Raw genomic sequence first — 15,151 nt, forward strand, 5'->3', positions numbered from 1 at the left:
GTGCTACTCCATAATCCAGTCATATTATTTACACTACCTAGTGACTAAATAAGTCACATTGTATTATCACCAGTGACTAGATTATGAAATTCCACTCTGAGGGATTACTGGACCAAACATCTCTCTCCTAATTTGACATGGAGTGAGTAAAAGATCCAGTCTCCCTAACCCCTCTTTAATAGTAGACATTGTTAAAAGCATGAATGTGCAATTGGTTCAGCATTTGCCTGGTTATCACAGTTTTGTATAAAAGGCGTAAAAATACATACACATACAAATACAAATCACATCACACATTGAATATCACAAGATTATAAGAGTTGAACTTCAGCTTAGATACCTTATGTATCAATTTCCCATTATTTTGATATCTTTGAATTTAATTTGCTTAACTGTGGCTTTGACTAGTGACCTCAATATAGGAAGTATACAGTAAAATAGTAAATATCCTGTCATTAATGCCATTCCTAAAAACTTTCCCTATTTAATTATAAACTATGCTCCACATGCTCCTAACTGTAAATCAAACCAGTCTTACATTTTATTATCTTTTCCAACATTTTCTTTATCTACCATTCTTAGCCTTTTCAATTTGATCAGTTCTTCATTAAATGCTCTCTTCTATAAATACAGCATTTTCCCCAAACATAACACATACTTTTCCTTCTTCAATTCACAAATCTTGAGCTTTTCTATTTTGCTCTTTTCATTCTATTTGTTGCATCCAATTGCTCTATTTTCCCTTCAAATCTTCCTACATCCATATTTCCCTTCTCATAACCTTCCAATTCTTCATCTACCATTACTTAAGATTCTCTTTCCATTTTTTCTTTCCTATTTGTTGGCTCATATCTGCACCCAAGTATTTTGATCTCAGTAGCAGTCCCATCACGTCTCATTCCATCTTCACCAGGGAGACTCTTTGCGAGTCGTTGCAATGGTCTTTCCCTCGTTGGCAAGGGTGGGTCGTTACTAGCACGCCCTTCATCCCTCACTTCATGCTGTGTGGAGTTGTTGAAGCTGGTTGGCGTATTTTAAGGTTAGAGATGTGAACTCAGGTGTCACTCTGTAACCGTTTTGCTGATTAATGCAAGGCTCTCTTGAGATCATTTCTGCACCCTCACTGGTTCTCTTTGATGGAGCGAAGCATTCCTTGGTCTTACTAGAACTGCTGTCACCTGTAAATGGAAAACTTCAGAGTTTTTTGTTAGTGTTATCAAGCATGCTAATTTGTTCATCTTGCCAGTCGTCCTTCTTGGTGTGACCTGTGGAAATGTAATGTGGGTTGAGGGCTGTCTTGGCCCCTTTTTGAGTTTTCACAAATTCAGTGCTGTCTTTTCTATTTTTTTTTTTTTTTTTTTAATTCCTTACAATTTTATTCTCAACAATTTGCTTATTTAGTTATCTCTTTGTTTTGAAAACTGAGTTCCACTATATCACTGGATAATTTATCTAGGTCTATCTTGCTCGGTAGCATAGGCCTTTTGACCTGGAAAACACTCAACCCACTGCATTTATTTTAACAGTCAGAAAGATAATATTTCATCCTTTTGACACAATCAGCTCCATCATGATATGCTGAAAAGGAAGTTAGATGTGGGGTGGACAGAGCAAGCTTGCTTTGCCCTGCCTTCCCATGTTATACGCTGCGCATGTGTGGCACTGTTTTTATTTCTGCCACAACAAAGACCTTGGTACTGACCAGGAAACTTAACCAAATACATCCATGGTCATTATTTTACTAGGCATAAGTTTGCCCTGTGGGCCCACAATCAAATTTGTATACAGCTGTTTGGGCAAATTGATTGAATTGTCTCAGTGTCTCGTCAGACACTCTCTTTCATGCCATACAACACCATCATTCATACTTTTTCACACACTTTCACTCCCCCATTTTTTTTTTTTTTTTTTTTTTTTTTGCCAAAAACTTTTGTTTTCTTTCTTTTCTTCCTTTTTCAAAATCTCATAGATTAATTTGTTTAGAATATTAGGCCCAGGCATTGGGCATTTGAGAGAGCCAATTATCATTTCTCAAATGTCATGTGTTTGTCTAATTTAAAGTTTAGTCAAATACTTTTTTGTTATTGCTCATGAGCGACTCTGAGAAGAGGATTGGAGATCTCTGTAAATCTTGGATCCATGACCATCTACATTTCCATTTTGTTATCCCCAGTGTTGACAGTATATGTGATTACATGATTTTGGATCTCTGGAATAATTTTTTATTCAATATTATTTTATTCAGTTTTACCTTAGAAAATTACCTTAAAACAAAATGGAGTGACCAATATTTCTATTTTTTCAACCATATATATTTTTCCTATTGTTCATCAGGATACCCTTTTTCATTTTATTTATTTATTCTCTTCTTTCCCAAAGAGCTCAGCATTGTTGTCAAGTATTTAGTTATGCACTTTCCCCTAGTTGTTTAAGGAAACAGCCTTACTATGCCAAATCCAGCTCCATGTTTATCTGATTGGTGAGTCAAGTACTCACTTCTGTCTGTCAAAGTTATTATTTTTTCTTTAAGACATGAGGCTGGACTGGTACCTATTGAAAAGCAGATTGAGAAAGTTAGTTAAAACACAGAATTTAAGGAAATGCTGTGAGACCAGTGAATAATCAAGATTAAAACATAGTAAATAAAATAATTAAATGAAATAATTAACATTTGAAGCAGTCTCTATAGTGTTCATTGAATATGCAGCACCTGTGCACAGAAGGGATGGAAGTCCTTCTGGTTACACCATCAGCCTGGGCTGTTGTACTGGGTCATCAGTCTGTGATGGCACTCAAAGACCTGATGTTGTGGTGTACGGTCTCCGTTGTTTCTCTGATTCTTCTCAGTCTGGCTTCTGGTTGCTTTCTGCCAGAGTTTTGCGTTTCATAATGTTCTTTTCACCCTCAGGAAAAGTCTCAAGTGAAAGATTCACCTTTTCCTGCTTTGATTCAGTCTTTCTCCATGCTGAAAAGTGTTCTTCTCTTTCAGGAGGGGAGGGGAACATCCATCAGCCCCTCCCTCTTCTTCTCTCTGCAGCTGTGTTTGCTGCTTTGCCATTCCTCGACAGACTCCATTTCATTGCTTTCCTTTGTCAAGGCACTGTTCCAGAAATCATCTGAAAGTTTAACACTCAGAGACTGCATTAATCAAATGTACCTATGTAACTTCTAACCAAATTGTGTCTGAGCAGTCAGCTCTTTTTCTAATTTTCACTTTTCAACCTCTTCTTTCAGTGGTCCCTTAATAAAAACTAAATCATCTGGTTGAAAACAGCAGTTCTCTTATTCTATGTTAGTAAAGCAAGTTCTTCATTGCAGGAAAATAGCAAGCATTTTTTCTTCTTTGCAAAATGCAGAAATCAGCTACCTTTATTATCTAAATATACTGCAATAAAACAAAATAAACCTTCCTTTTATAACAGTCAGACATGCATATGGTAAAATAAAGACTTCAATCATAATTTTTCTTCTATATTTGCATACATGATTCAGAATAATCTGGTATTTGTGAATTAATGTTTCCTAACCAACATAAAATAATTCCTATTATTGTAAATAAAATAATAAAATTTAATTCTTTAAGCAACTAGTTTCCTTCCTATTGTAAAATGCCTATATGCTTTTGAATCCAAATGTCTATTGACTTGGTCACCCGATCTTGCTTTCATTCCACATTGCACAAGTTATTTCTTTAATTTTTTACATTTACATAAGCCCAATCTCTGAAACTCTGTAATGGATTAACTTTCATACTGTGTCCCAGGGATAACAAGATACAAATTTTAGATGTCTTCACATATTAGATATAAAGTTTTAAGCACGTACATATTTTAAATTAATCTATTCAGACAAGTTATTAAATAATACATGCATATCTTATTTTAATTAATTTATTATTATTTCTATATTCCACCATTTCTGCCATCCCTATATTAGTCCATTTCTTGGAACATTTGTATTTATTTTTCTCTAAAACAACCTTCATACAGTTGACTTTATTGTTTTAGGGCTCCTGCATTCCTTTCTCAACACCAGCCACCCCCGTCTCTGTAACCTAATCACTCCCAAGTGATGGTCCAGGAGGGGAGAGCACCTCTTGCTCCACCCATGTAATACAACTTTACTGTGGAAACGTCCTCCTTTGTTCTCACTCCCACTACACTGGGCTCAGAAAATTTTCTCCCCTTTGCCCCAGACATCCTAAATGCAAAAATCTATTATAGATCTTGGTTCAAACTTTATTGATGCTATTTTCCTAACCTCATTCACACTTTCTGCACTCTTTATTGAGCCAGAGTGCTTATTCTTGCATACTTTTTCCCTTTATTTAAGGGATAATCACACATTAATTGTCCTTTTATTATCAAGGCTCATCATACATTCATCCCTCTCAAGTGGATACTAGTTGCGTCCAACTCCACCCAGCCACCCTGAAGTGACGGTCCAAGAATGGTGCGCAACTTTTACCCACCCAACACAGAATTTATTTGTTCACACATTCATTCGTCCGGACACAAATACATCCACACAACAAAACACAGCTCACCTAGAGCTCCTTAAGGGCCCACCTATTCTGTCCTTCGAGAATTTCACTTATACATTCTCAAAGCGGTATCCGTGGGACTTTTCCTCGCGATTCCTTAATCTGCTTATCCGTTTATCACTGTCCTACCTAGGCCCAGCTATCCGATAAACACAGACACACAGCATGCCATGTCTTTCTGCCTACACCATATTTGTCTTAAATCGAGGTTGCCTTCCAAGGCCTTCCTATTAATAACCCAAATATGTGCATGCAGTTATTTCTTCTGGAGTAAAACCCCTTTTTCAATTTAGATATCATATTATTTTTCTAAATTTGGAAGAGCAGATTTTAAGTGTCCTTACCACTCAGAGCTGACCAGTCAACAACACACACTAATTATATAAGCAAAAATGCTTACCTTATTCTATGGTGGCCACCACTGTGTGTGTGTTGCTCATCAGTCAGCTCAAAAGCAGTCGTCCACTCTGCTCCTTTCCAGTCCCTTCGTGGTCGCCAAATCTGTGGTGTATTTTGCCGGTTCTCCAAAGAATCGAACTCAGTCAGGGATTTTTCTCTCAGAAGAAAAGACTTTATTTTAAGCAAAACAAAGTCGAGAGCTCGTTGCAAGGAGTTCTCCCGAAATGCTAGGTTGCATCTCATTATATACCCTATACAGGGCGTTTCCAAATAGTCAAACTTTTCCTTATGCTTGCAATTTTGATCCCTCCCTAGGGAGGAGGGCCCCTACTTGTTTTTGTATAACGAAAGGCCGTTTCTGGCCATATGTTTTTCCTCAGTTTTGTACATTCCAGGGTGTAGGCAACTTTCTCTCTTTACCTATAGGATTATAATGGAAAAACAACTAGCAACAAAAATGGCTTGATTCACATTGATTATTCTTGATTGATTAAAATCTTACTAATAAAAATCTTCCACAGCCGGTGTAAAAACCTTAGGGCCCCAATCCTTGCGAGGGGGCGCCATAGGTGAAGGCTCCTCCCGAGAGGCTGCTCGCTGGCGGTGAGAGGAGGTTGAGCGAAAAACGCACGGGCGCTTGCCGGCGTTCAACCTCCCTGGGTCTGCGGGGAATCAGCTGGCGGAAAGCGGCTGATTGCTGTTTCGCTGCCCTGAACTTTTCCACTACCGAAGTGACAACCATCCTTGGAAACAGGGGCATCCATGAGGAAAGATTTGTCCTTTTCCTTGATGTCGGTCAGATCAAGCCAGAGTTGGTGCTCAACCGAAATCAAACCGGCCATGGAACGGCCCACTGCTCGAGCAGTATGTTTGGTAGCACGTATCACCAAATCCGTTGTTCTTCGCAATTCTTTTACTGCCTCTGGTGTGATACCCTCCCCTTCGTCAAGTTCCTTCAATAGCTCCGCTTGGTAGGCCTGAAGGACCGCCATAGAGTGGAGCGAAGCAGCCGCCTGGCCAGCAGCCATGTAGGATTTCCCCACTAGGCTAGACGTGACTCGACACGCCTTAGAAAGAAGAAGGGGGTGAGACTTCCATGCCGCGGACGAATTAGGCGCGAGGTGTTCGGCGAAAGCCTCTTCCACCGGAGGCATCGTTGTATAGCCATGGTTCGCCATATCGGAAACGGTGGCGAAATCCGCAGCCGCAGCATTCGTGATCCGTGCCGAAAACGGCTGTTTTCAGGACCTCGAAACCTCCTGGTGGAGGTCTGGGAAAAAAGGTAAAGGCTTTCGGGGCTGTGTAGGTGTCCGACTAGTTAAAAAATGGTCGTCCAGCTTAGAGGAAGGTTGGGCCTCAGCCTTCTCAACCTCCCAGTCCAGCCCCAATTTACCCAACGCTCGAGAAAACAACTCCAACAGCTCGCTGTAGGAGGGGGAAACACGCCTCTCCTGTCCGCTAGGAGGGAGAGGGCTAGTGTCGGCAGCGAGGTCCTCAGACCCCGAGGCCGTGGTGGATAAAACGTCGTCATCATAGCGTCCACAACCGAAGGAAATGGCGCCACATGCCTCCGGTGTGGGCTGTAAATCCTCATTATAGAAGACGACAGGCTCAATATAACTTTTACTCTGCAGCAGGGTAGGGGAGAGCGAGCGATGTGGAGAATATTCCAGTGCTGCGCTGTCCACGAAATCCATGTCGCACGTGTCACCCCAAGCTATCGCCTCGTGCGTTGCCTCGACAGTCGCAGAGGTGACATGACGGGGGTTAGACTCGAGGGCGACATCGGAAAATACTTCCACCCTAGAGCGTAGATGATTCTTAGGGCACAGATGATTCGCGTCCCTGAAGGAATGAAATCTGAGCGAAATGGCGAGGCCAATAGGATTGGCGGGATGGTATAGGGCTTCAGAGATTCTTCACACCAAAGGTGTTCCCATAGTTGTGACGTCACCGCAGCATCGAAGTGACCTATGAAAGGGAAACGGGTTGTGGGGTCATGATTGTGAGCTTGTGATTGGGTCTACAGAACTTTGATTCAACGGCTTAAACATAAACAGCTCGGGAATATCACCTTCACATTTAACTTCACTAAAAAACATTTGTGTATGATACGCACACACAAAAAAATGGATCCATAAATTCATTTTCAGCCTGTGAATCTGCTGTTCAAATCTGCTGGAGAACCAGTAGGTGGCGCAACTGCTCAGTACTATTTTAATGTTTTAAGCGACCGCTAATTTGCAGGGGCTACAGTACTGTGTAACTTTTAACTTTGAGAACATAGTACAAATCCTCATACAGTATGCAGTGTAAAGGAACTGCTGTATCTCTATTATGGTTACTATGGGCTACCATTTGCATTGCAAATGAACACTGCAGGGATACAATTATTTTGCACATTCTAGTAATATAATATATTTAAAATTTTAATAAATCTATGTAAACTCTTGCATTTTTACAATGCTAAGTGTGTTCCATCAGGTAATGAAAAGTTTGACACAAAAAAGATTGCAAGTGTGGGTATTTGGACAAGGCTGATTTTTTTTTTTTTTGCTTTCAGCTGTATTCAAGACATTTGTGATGAAGTTGTTTGTGACTACATCATTAAAATCTATATAAAAATATAACTAAGTAGAAAAAAAGTTGAAATGGATTTAATAAAAGCACAAACACACAATACAATTTAGTGTACACATGCAAAAACACCAACAAGGTATAAACTGCAACAGATCTTGTATGAAAGATACATATTCAAATACAAACAAGTCTAGAGTATAAAAAACAACCGTTCAAATGTGGTGCCAAAATGTCAGATTCTCATTGAAAATGCATTCATCCAAATATCTGCACCTGGATCAAATCTTTCACGCATTTTTGTTTTCAGTTACTAATCCTAAAGGACAACTGGGCCCACAGATTTCTGTCTGATAAAGCAGAATTTTTTATTTATTTTTTATTCTATTGATAAAAATATATCCCAGCAACTTAAAACTGGTTTGGTGTTCTAGGGTCACATATATCATAGGCCTAGAATATAACTTGATTGTTTCCTTGATACCTGCTGTTTTTATTTTAGTTTTAGCAGCTCTAAGCAGAGGATGAGGGGGCTGTATCTACAATATGCTTCCCCTTCTTTCTGGGCATTGAGTACTTTGTCTTGAGCAGGGAGCTGAACTTGATGAAGTTGTTGATGATTATGGGTAGAGGCAGGATGATGAGCAGAACCCCAACCATTGCACAGAGAGAGCCTACCAACTTCCCTGGACCTGATATAGGAAACACGTCTCCATAACCCACCGTGGTCAGAGTGACCACTGCCCACCAAAAACAAGAGGAAATGCTAGTGAAGTACGCATTTTCATTTTCAAATTCTGCGAAAAAATACATGGTACCAAAGATGAGCGTGCAGATTAAGAACACAAGAGGCAGCGTGTAGAGAGATGTTGCACTGGCGCGAAGTGCGTGGTTGAGCACTCTCACGCCAAACACATGCTGCATCAGCTTGAAGATGCGAAAGACACGTATGCATCGCATTACATGCAGAAAGCTCATCGCCTTCCAGCAGTACATACTGGTGCAGCACCGCGAGAACCACGGGAACAGGGCCAGCAGGTCGACGATGTTCATAACGTTCATGAAGAAGCGTGGTTTGCTTGGACAGCTGACTACACGCATCACAAACTCAAACACAAACCACACCGAACACACTAACTCCACCACGTCCAGAGAATCTACAAGAAGGGTCCCCATACACTTTCCAGTTGAGTTGCCTGTCTGTAAAATGTAAAAGGGGGAAAGATATCTATTGGGTTCTGTTTGCAGAGAGAATGCGGTGAAAGAGAGCAGGATGAAGAACAGAGATATGATCGCAATGACCTGGAGAAACAGAAACACAGAGAATGAGTAAGGAACCAACCATTTGGAAAACAGCAATAGCAAGCACCATTCATTTTAGGGTTGTGCATCATGCACTGAGAATGCCATTTTTAAAATTTTAATTGAGGTATAACTAACTACAAGTACTAAAGCCACATTTGTCACAACAGTCTTTGAATGCTAGCTTGACCAGCGTTGTTAGTGTAATGTAAAATTAAGACAAAAAAAACAAAAATTCTGAGCGAATTGCACAACCCTGAACTCACTTACTTTGGCAGTGAAGGATGAATATGGATTGTCAAAGAGAGCCCATATCTTCTGCATCCAAGCTCTGGAGTTTCTGGATTGGTGGTTTTGACCTGGTCCCTCCTCTTTCTCCATCACTGAAGGTTCAATCTGAGCCAAAGCCTCTACAGTATCTTTGTTCTGTCGAAATGTCGCCCAGCAGCAGGGCTCCACATCTGTGCCACTAACACCCCAGAAAGCAAACTCCTCCTCCAGCAGTAGCCCGCAAAAGTTGGTGGGGCAGTGCAGCTTCCCGCTCCTGTAGTACTGCAGCACATGGCCGAAGACTTCAGGGTTGCGATCAAAAAATAGCTCTGAGGGAGGCTTGTTAGTGTCCACCAGATTGGCAAGACGGGACCCTGGAAGGGCCATTAGGGTGCTTGTGTGGGTCTCATATTTAACCCCACCGACATTTATTACTATTTTTTCACTACTGCCATCACAGGCTTTCAATGAGAAAATGCCCACAGAACTCATGGTAGAAGACAAAGAGCTCAGTGTTGGTATCCTGCAGATGTTTTATAGCTGTTTTTCTGCAATTCAATGAAAAGCTCATCATTAAGTTAAAAAAACTAGTTAAAAAAAATGTTTGCATGAATCATTCAAAAATAAAACTGAAATCACCAAAGTTTTCAATGTATTATAATCTTTTAGCAATACATACTGGTCCATGTGCATAAATACTTAAATATTATTCTCAATTTATTGTGGAGAATATGTTAGATGCAAAACCAGATTTTTCTTACAATATTCTTAAATTAAACATTTTCTGCTTATCAAAAAAGACTGTTTGGTTTAATAAATATAGATAAAAAATGGTGCCTCTGACTGAAAAAAACAACAACAACAACTCTTTAAGCCATTTCAAATAACAGCCATCAAAAAAAAATATTGAGATTTAAAAAAATAAAATGATATATCGCCATTACAAACAGAAATTAATAATCCGAGAGAAAACATAAAAAAAGACAATAAGATGATAAAAATCTAAAATAATAATAATTTAGCAATATGAATACGTTTTATATATTGGACCATATATAAAAGCCTGTTTGTATTTTTTCCCAATAGAAAATAAATTGCACAATTACGACTACAAGAAATTAAAAAACAAATCAAGAACTATATAAAAGATAAAACTGACCTTTGGTATCTCTTCAAACGGAAATATGATCCCTGGCTTTTTAAACAGAATATTACTTTTATAATTTCTTGCAAAGTTCTTAGAAAGTTCTCTCCGTGTAGGTTCTAGCTTGGAGTCGTGCAGCTCTGACTCAAACTTTTCCTTGGAATGTTTTTTTTTTTTTTACAATCCCAGCTGACAAGCCACCATTCACCAAATTTTTCTTCTGTCCATCTGATGAAAGCCATATGTTCTGGAATGAACTTCCTGTAAACATTTTTTTGTCTGAACCAAGTGTGCAGGAGGAGCATAAACCCCGCCCTCTAAATAATCAAATTACACTTCAAATAAATGTTTTCCAAAGATTGTTTGCCTCATTTTTAAGTAGTTCTTATCATGCAGATGTATACGGAAGTGTTCGTTTTTCTTAACAAGTTTGCTTTTAACTAGTTATTTGATGCTATAAAAACGGGGTGTGGGGTCATGATTGTGAGCTTGTGATTGTGTCTGCAGAACTTTGATTCAACGGCTTAAACAGAAACAGCCCGAGAATATCACCTTCCCATTTAACTTCACTAAAAACATTTGTGCATGATGTCAATCATCACGCACACACAAAAAAATGGATCCATAAATTCATTTTCAGCCTGTGAATCTGCTGTTCAAATCTGCTGGAGAACCAGTAGGTGGCGCAAATGCTCAGTACTATTTTAATGTTTTAAGGGACCGCTAATTTGCAGGGGCTACTGTGTAACGTTTTAACTTTTGACTTTGAGAACATACTTAGTACAAATCCTCATATGCAGTGTAAAGAAACTGCTGTATCTCTATTATGGTTACTATGGGCTACCATTTGCATTGCAAATGAACACTGCAGGGATACAATTATTGTGCACATTCTAGTAAATCTGTTGTAACATTTTTTTTAATAATTTATACAAATAAAATATATATATATAAAAATATGACACATTTAAAAAGTTTGGACTCAGTAAAGATATCTTAAGAAAATTATATTTTAATTAAGCAAAGACATATCAAATTGACCAAAACTGACATTACATACTAAAATCTGCATATCGCAATGATTTCTGAATCGTGTGACACTGAAGACTGGAATAATGATGCTGAAAATTCAGCTGCACATCACAGGAATTACATTTAAATATATTCAAATAAATTCAAATAGAAAGAAGTTATTTGAATTTGTGATCGTATTTCATAATATTATTGTTTTGTTGCACGTAAGAGACTTATTATTTCAAAAATCGAAAAAAAAAAAAAATCTTATCAACCCCAAACCCAAATTATTCTTATTATATTATAATTATATTATATATAATTATTATATATATATATAATTATATATATGTAAAAAAAAATGTATGTAAATTTTTTATTTATTTTAAAATGAGCTCTTATATGTGGCACTATACGTAGATTCACAGTTACAACTGTTTGCAAAAGTCAGAAGTCATTCAGTAAGAGTGTGTGTGGTGTTATTTACTTGTCTTTAGCATCATAGTAACAAACACCAATGAGTAACATGAGACTCTGGTTGTAGGTGGACATCTGAGTCAGTATCAGGTTATCACATAAGACACAAACACACACACACACACACACACACTGACGAGAGTCTAGAGATCCAGCACTAGGACCCAGAAGCTTCCCAGTCCCTGCCTCCTCTCTCATATCATTCACTCCTCTCCTCCCTACCTGAACGACTCACTCCAGGATGGAGCAGAGAGATGTCGGAGAGACCAGAAGACGACCAAAAGACATCAGAATAGACAACAGCATTGCCTACTGGCATCATTTTTGTTTCTGTATACATATGTTATAGGTTGAGCCCATCAGAAGACTTGGAAGAACCTGAATATGTCAGCAACTATGTAAAAAACACAATCTTTTATGGACTTTTTAACAGAACCAAATTCTGTAAAATTCAAACGCGATTTGATCAGTGTTTTCAAAAAGTCCCACCGTTGGAGCTGCTACACTGGGACTAAACAAGAACATATTTTGGAGTGTTTAGAATCAGTTGTAGAACTTCATTGAGTGAGACTAATTCTATTTGGTCTGTATATGTGTACCTCTGCGTGTAACTCAGTATACAGCCATGGGGAATGCAGCTGGAAGTCTGGAGATGTCACCCGGACGGGACGTCAAACAGCCCCTCAGCACTTATGGGCAGAAACAGCCACCGGCCCCTAAACTGCCCCTACCTCCTGAGGAGGAATTAGAGGAGAGGTTCAACATTGTGTTGGTATGTACATGACAAAATCCCATAATTTCATAGACTAAAAAAAGGCCGGTTCAGCTTTAAAATGACATGTGCCAATGCTTTAACAGCAAATGCACCATGATGTGCATCTCTTTGGGTTCAACAGCAAAGGTTATTATCAAATGGAAACTCATATGACTTGAAATTGAAACAGCACAGCCTGTTTGAATGGCATAATACAACTAGTTGTACCATGTTAGGCTGTAGAATGTGATGGAATGTGAGGTAATTGCATTCATTCGTGTTTGTGGAATCTGTACAATCTCTTCGAGTATGAGTGTTATGCAGAAGTGAGACTGTAACTGTGCAGCTGGGAGACTTTAATGTGTCATTAGGTGCATTTCATGTGCTTTATCTACTTGTATCGTCTACATCTCATTTATTTTGAGTGTACAGTTTGGGAGTTTCGGGCTGCTTAATTCTTGTTTACTTGGGTAGTTAATCCAAAGATTACAGTTCTGTCATTTATTCACTGTTACAACATTTCAAACTGGTATGACTTTCGTTCTTTACATCCAACGAACAAAAATGGTAATCAAGGTCTGTCAAACTACAAAAAAAGTAGATGAGTTTGTTTATTCATTGGAACAGATTTGGAGAAATTTAGCTTAACATCACTCCCTCAGAGTCCTCTGCAGTGAATGGGTGCCGTCAGAACGAGAGTCCAAACAGCTGGTAAAAACATCACAATGATCCACAAGCGATCCACACCACTCCAGTCCTTCAATTAACATATTGTGAAGTAAAAAGCTGGGCGTTTGTATGAAACAATACATGCCACTGCTTCCGACAAAAATACAAGTCCATAATCCATAACGCTTCCTGCAGTGAAAAAGTTGCCATGTCTGAATCAGGAGAGAAATATGCAAAGATCAACCACAGTTTTCATCCAAAAACAGTCCAAAATAGATCTAGACAAATATGTTTATGGCTTTTTATGTTAGAAGACAACAAAGGATGGACTTTTTCAATGGATTACGGACTTGTATTATTGCAAGAAGTGGCGGTTTAAAGTTAAAACGTCTTAATGATAGATTTGTTTCTAACAAACATGCAGCTTTTCTCTTCACAAGATGTTAACTGATGGACTGGAGTGGTGTGATTACTTTGTGGATTATTGTGATGTTTTTATCAGCTGTTTGGACCCTCATTCTGACGGCACCCATTCACTGCAGAGCATCCATTGTGAACAAGTGATGCATTGATACATTTCTCCAAATCTGTTTTGAAGAAAATACAAACTCATCTACATCTTGGATGGCCTGAAGGTGACTACATTTTCAGCTAAATTTCATTACTGGGTGAACAATTTCTTTAAATTTATCCATATGGCTGGCCGGTTATTGTTAAGACCTGGAATAACCTACATATCAGTGTGTGTTAGTAAAGTCAGCTGTAATGTATTCCATCTTAATTAATTTACTCTGCCAATATCCTTGATGTTGTTCCTAAATCAGATAAGCACTCCACACTTCTCATCATACAGCTGTGAAAGGCCTAATCTAATCTAAGAACAAGTATTAAAGTCACATGCAGGCCTCCATCAAACTCATTTTATCCAGAAACCATCTACAATGCCTACGAAGAAAGAGAGAGTTTGTGGCATGCTGTTTGCATGATGGAAATAGAATGCAAATAATGCACGCAGCACCAGCAGCATGTTTGTTATAAAACACACAATTAAAAGAGCAATCACTCAAGCACACCTAGTCAGGTACAAAATGTAAATATTACAACACAAAGATTCAGTGCAATTACATGTGAGCTTATTTGGTAAAAGTAAAAGTTATGAGAATTATTAACTCAAACACTGGATAAACAATAATCAAGTGGGCATATACACACAAGAGAATTCATGCAAATACACATTTACAGAGAATTCTGCCTTCTTTTCTTTGTTAGGCTGGATTTATGTATATCAAAATAACAATTCTGTCTTTGTTCACATGCATGTTTTTTGGCCTTTAAAACACTCAAGCTGATGCTTTCTACATTGCCATGCCTAGAGGAGGAGTGCAAAAACAACAAGCCTGTAATTATACAAATTGCCTTTTTAGTTATTGATATTTTGTATGTGGCTAATTATCAAAAGGAAATTAGGCATGTTTTTATGTGATTTATATACCTGTATCATCTGCATGTTATTTACGATGAGCAGTGTTATTTTATTATTATTCAGAGACTATTATAGATTTATTTTTATATTTTCCTTTTTCATTTTTAATTATATTTAAAATGTTAGTAATTATTAGGGCCAGAGCACCGATGGTGCGAGGACCCTATTGGAATTGCTCTGTTTCTTCTTATTATTCTTCTCCCCAATGAATCTGATTTTTGAGGGCCTAAACATACTCAAAAAGTCAAGAAACTTTGCACACCTCCGAACTGCCTCGTTTATATACGTACATGTATGAAAATCGGCACACACATGTAACACACCAATACCTACAAAAAAGTCTCTTGGAACAAAATTCTAAAGCCAACAGGAAGTCAGTTATCTTTCATTTTCTTTGCAGATTTTGTTTAATTTTTGCCATTTTTAGCCGTTGTATTTTAACGAACATGAAAGATTTTTTCAGATCAACACCAAATGTTGTATGCCCAATCTAAAGGCCTTTGCGATGTTAAATTGCGG

At 38.3% G+C, this 15,151-nt stretch overlaps 2 protein-coding genes across 5 annotated transcripts in view; one reads left to right on the plus strand and one right to left on the minus strand.

The window, feature by feature from the left end:
* Positions 1 to 15,151, plus strand: part of LOC127945920 (formin-like protein 1) — an 84,483-nt gene that overhangs the window by 38,551 nt on the left and 30,781 nt on the right. For all 4 annotated transcript variants that reach the window (XM_052542109.1, XM_052542112.1, XM_052542111.1 and 1 more), the window contains exon 2: positions 12,343 to 12,498. In XM_052542109.1, coding sequence (XP_052398069.1) covers positions 12,352 to 12,498 — 147 coding nt within the window. In that variant the 5' untranslated portion in view covers positions 12,343 to 12,351. The remainder of the gene's footprint in view (positions 1 to 12,342; positions 12,499 to 15,151) is intronic.
* Positions 7,584 to 10,566, minus strand: LOC127945939 (potassium voltage-gated channel subfamily C member 1-like). Its single transcript, XM_052542147.1, has 3 exons — positions 10,251 to 10,566; positions 9,092 to 9,639; positions 7,584 to 8,821 (listed from the first exon to the last, which is right to left on the minus strand). Exons 2-3 carry the CDS (start codon positions 9,581 to 9,583, stop codon positions 8,033 to 8,035), a joined length of 1,281 nt encoding a protein of 426 aa, XP_052398107.1. The 5' UTR covers positions 9,584 to 9,639; positions 10,251 to 10,566; the 3' UTR covers positions 7,584 to 8,032.

This window comes from Carassius gibelio, chromosome A24, assembly GCF_023724105.1.
Source record: "Carassius gibelio isolate Cgi1373 ecotype wild population from Czech Republic chromosome A24, carGib1.2-hapl.c, whole genome shotgun sequence".
NCBI lineage: Eukaryota > Metazoa > Chordata > Actinopteri > Cypriniformes > Cyprinidae > Carassius > Carassius gibelio.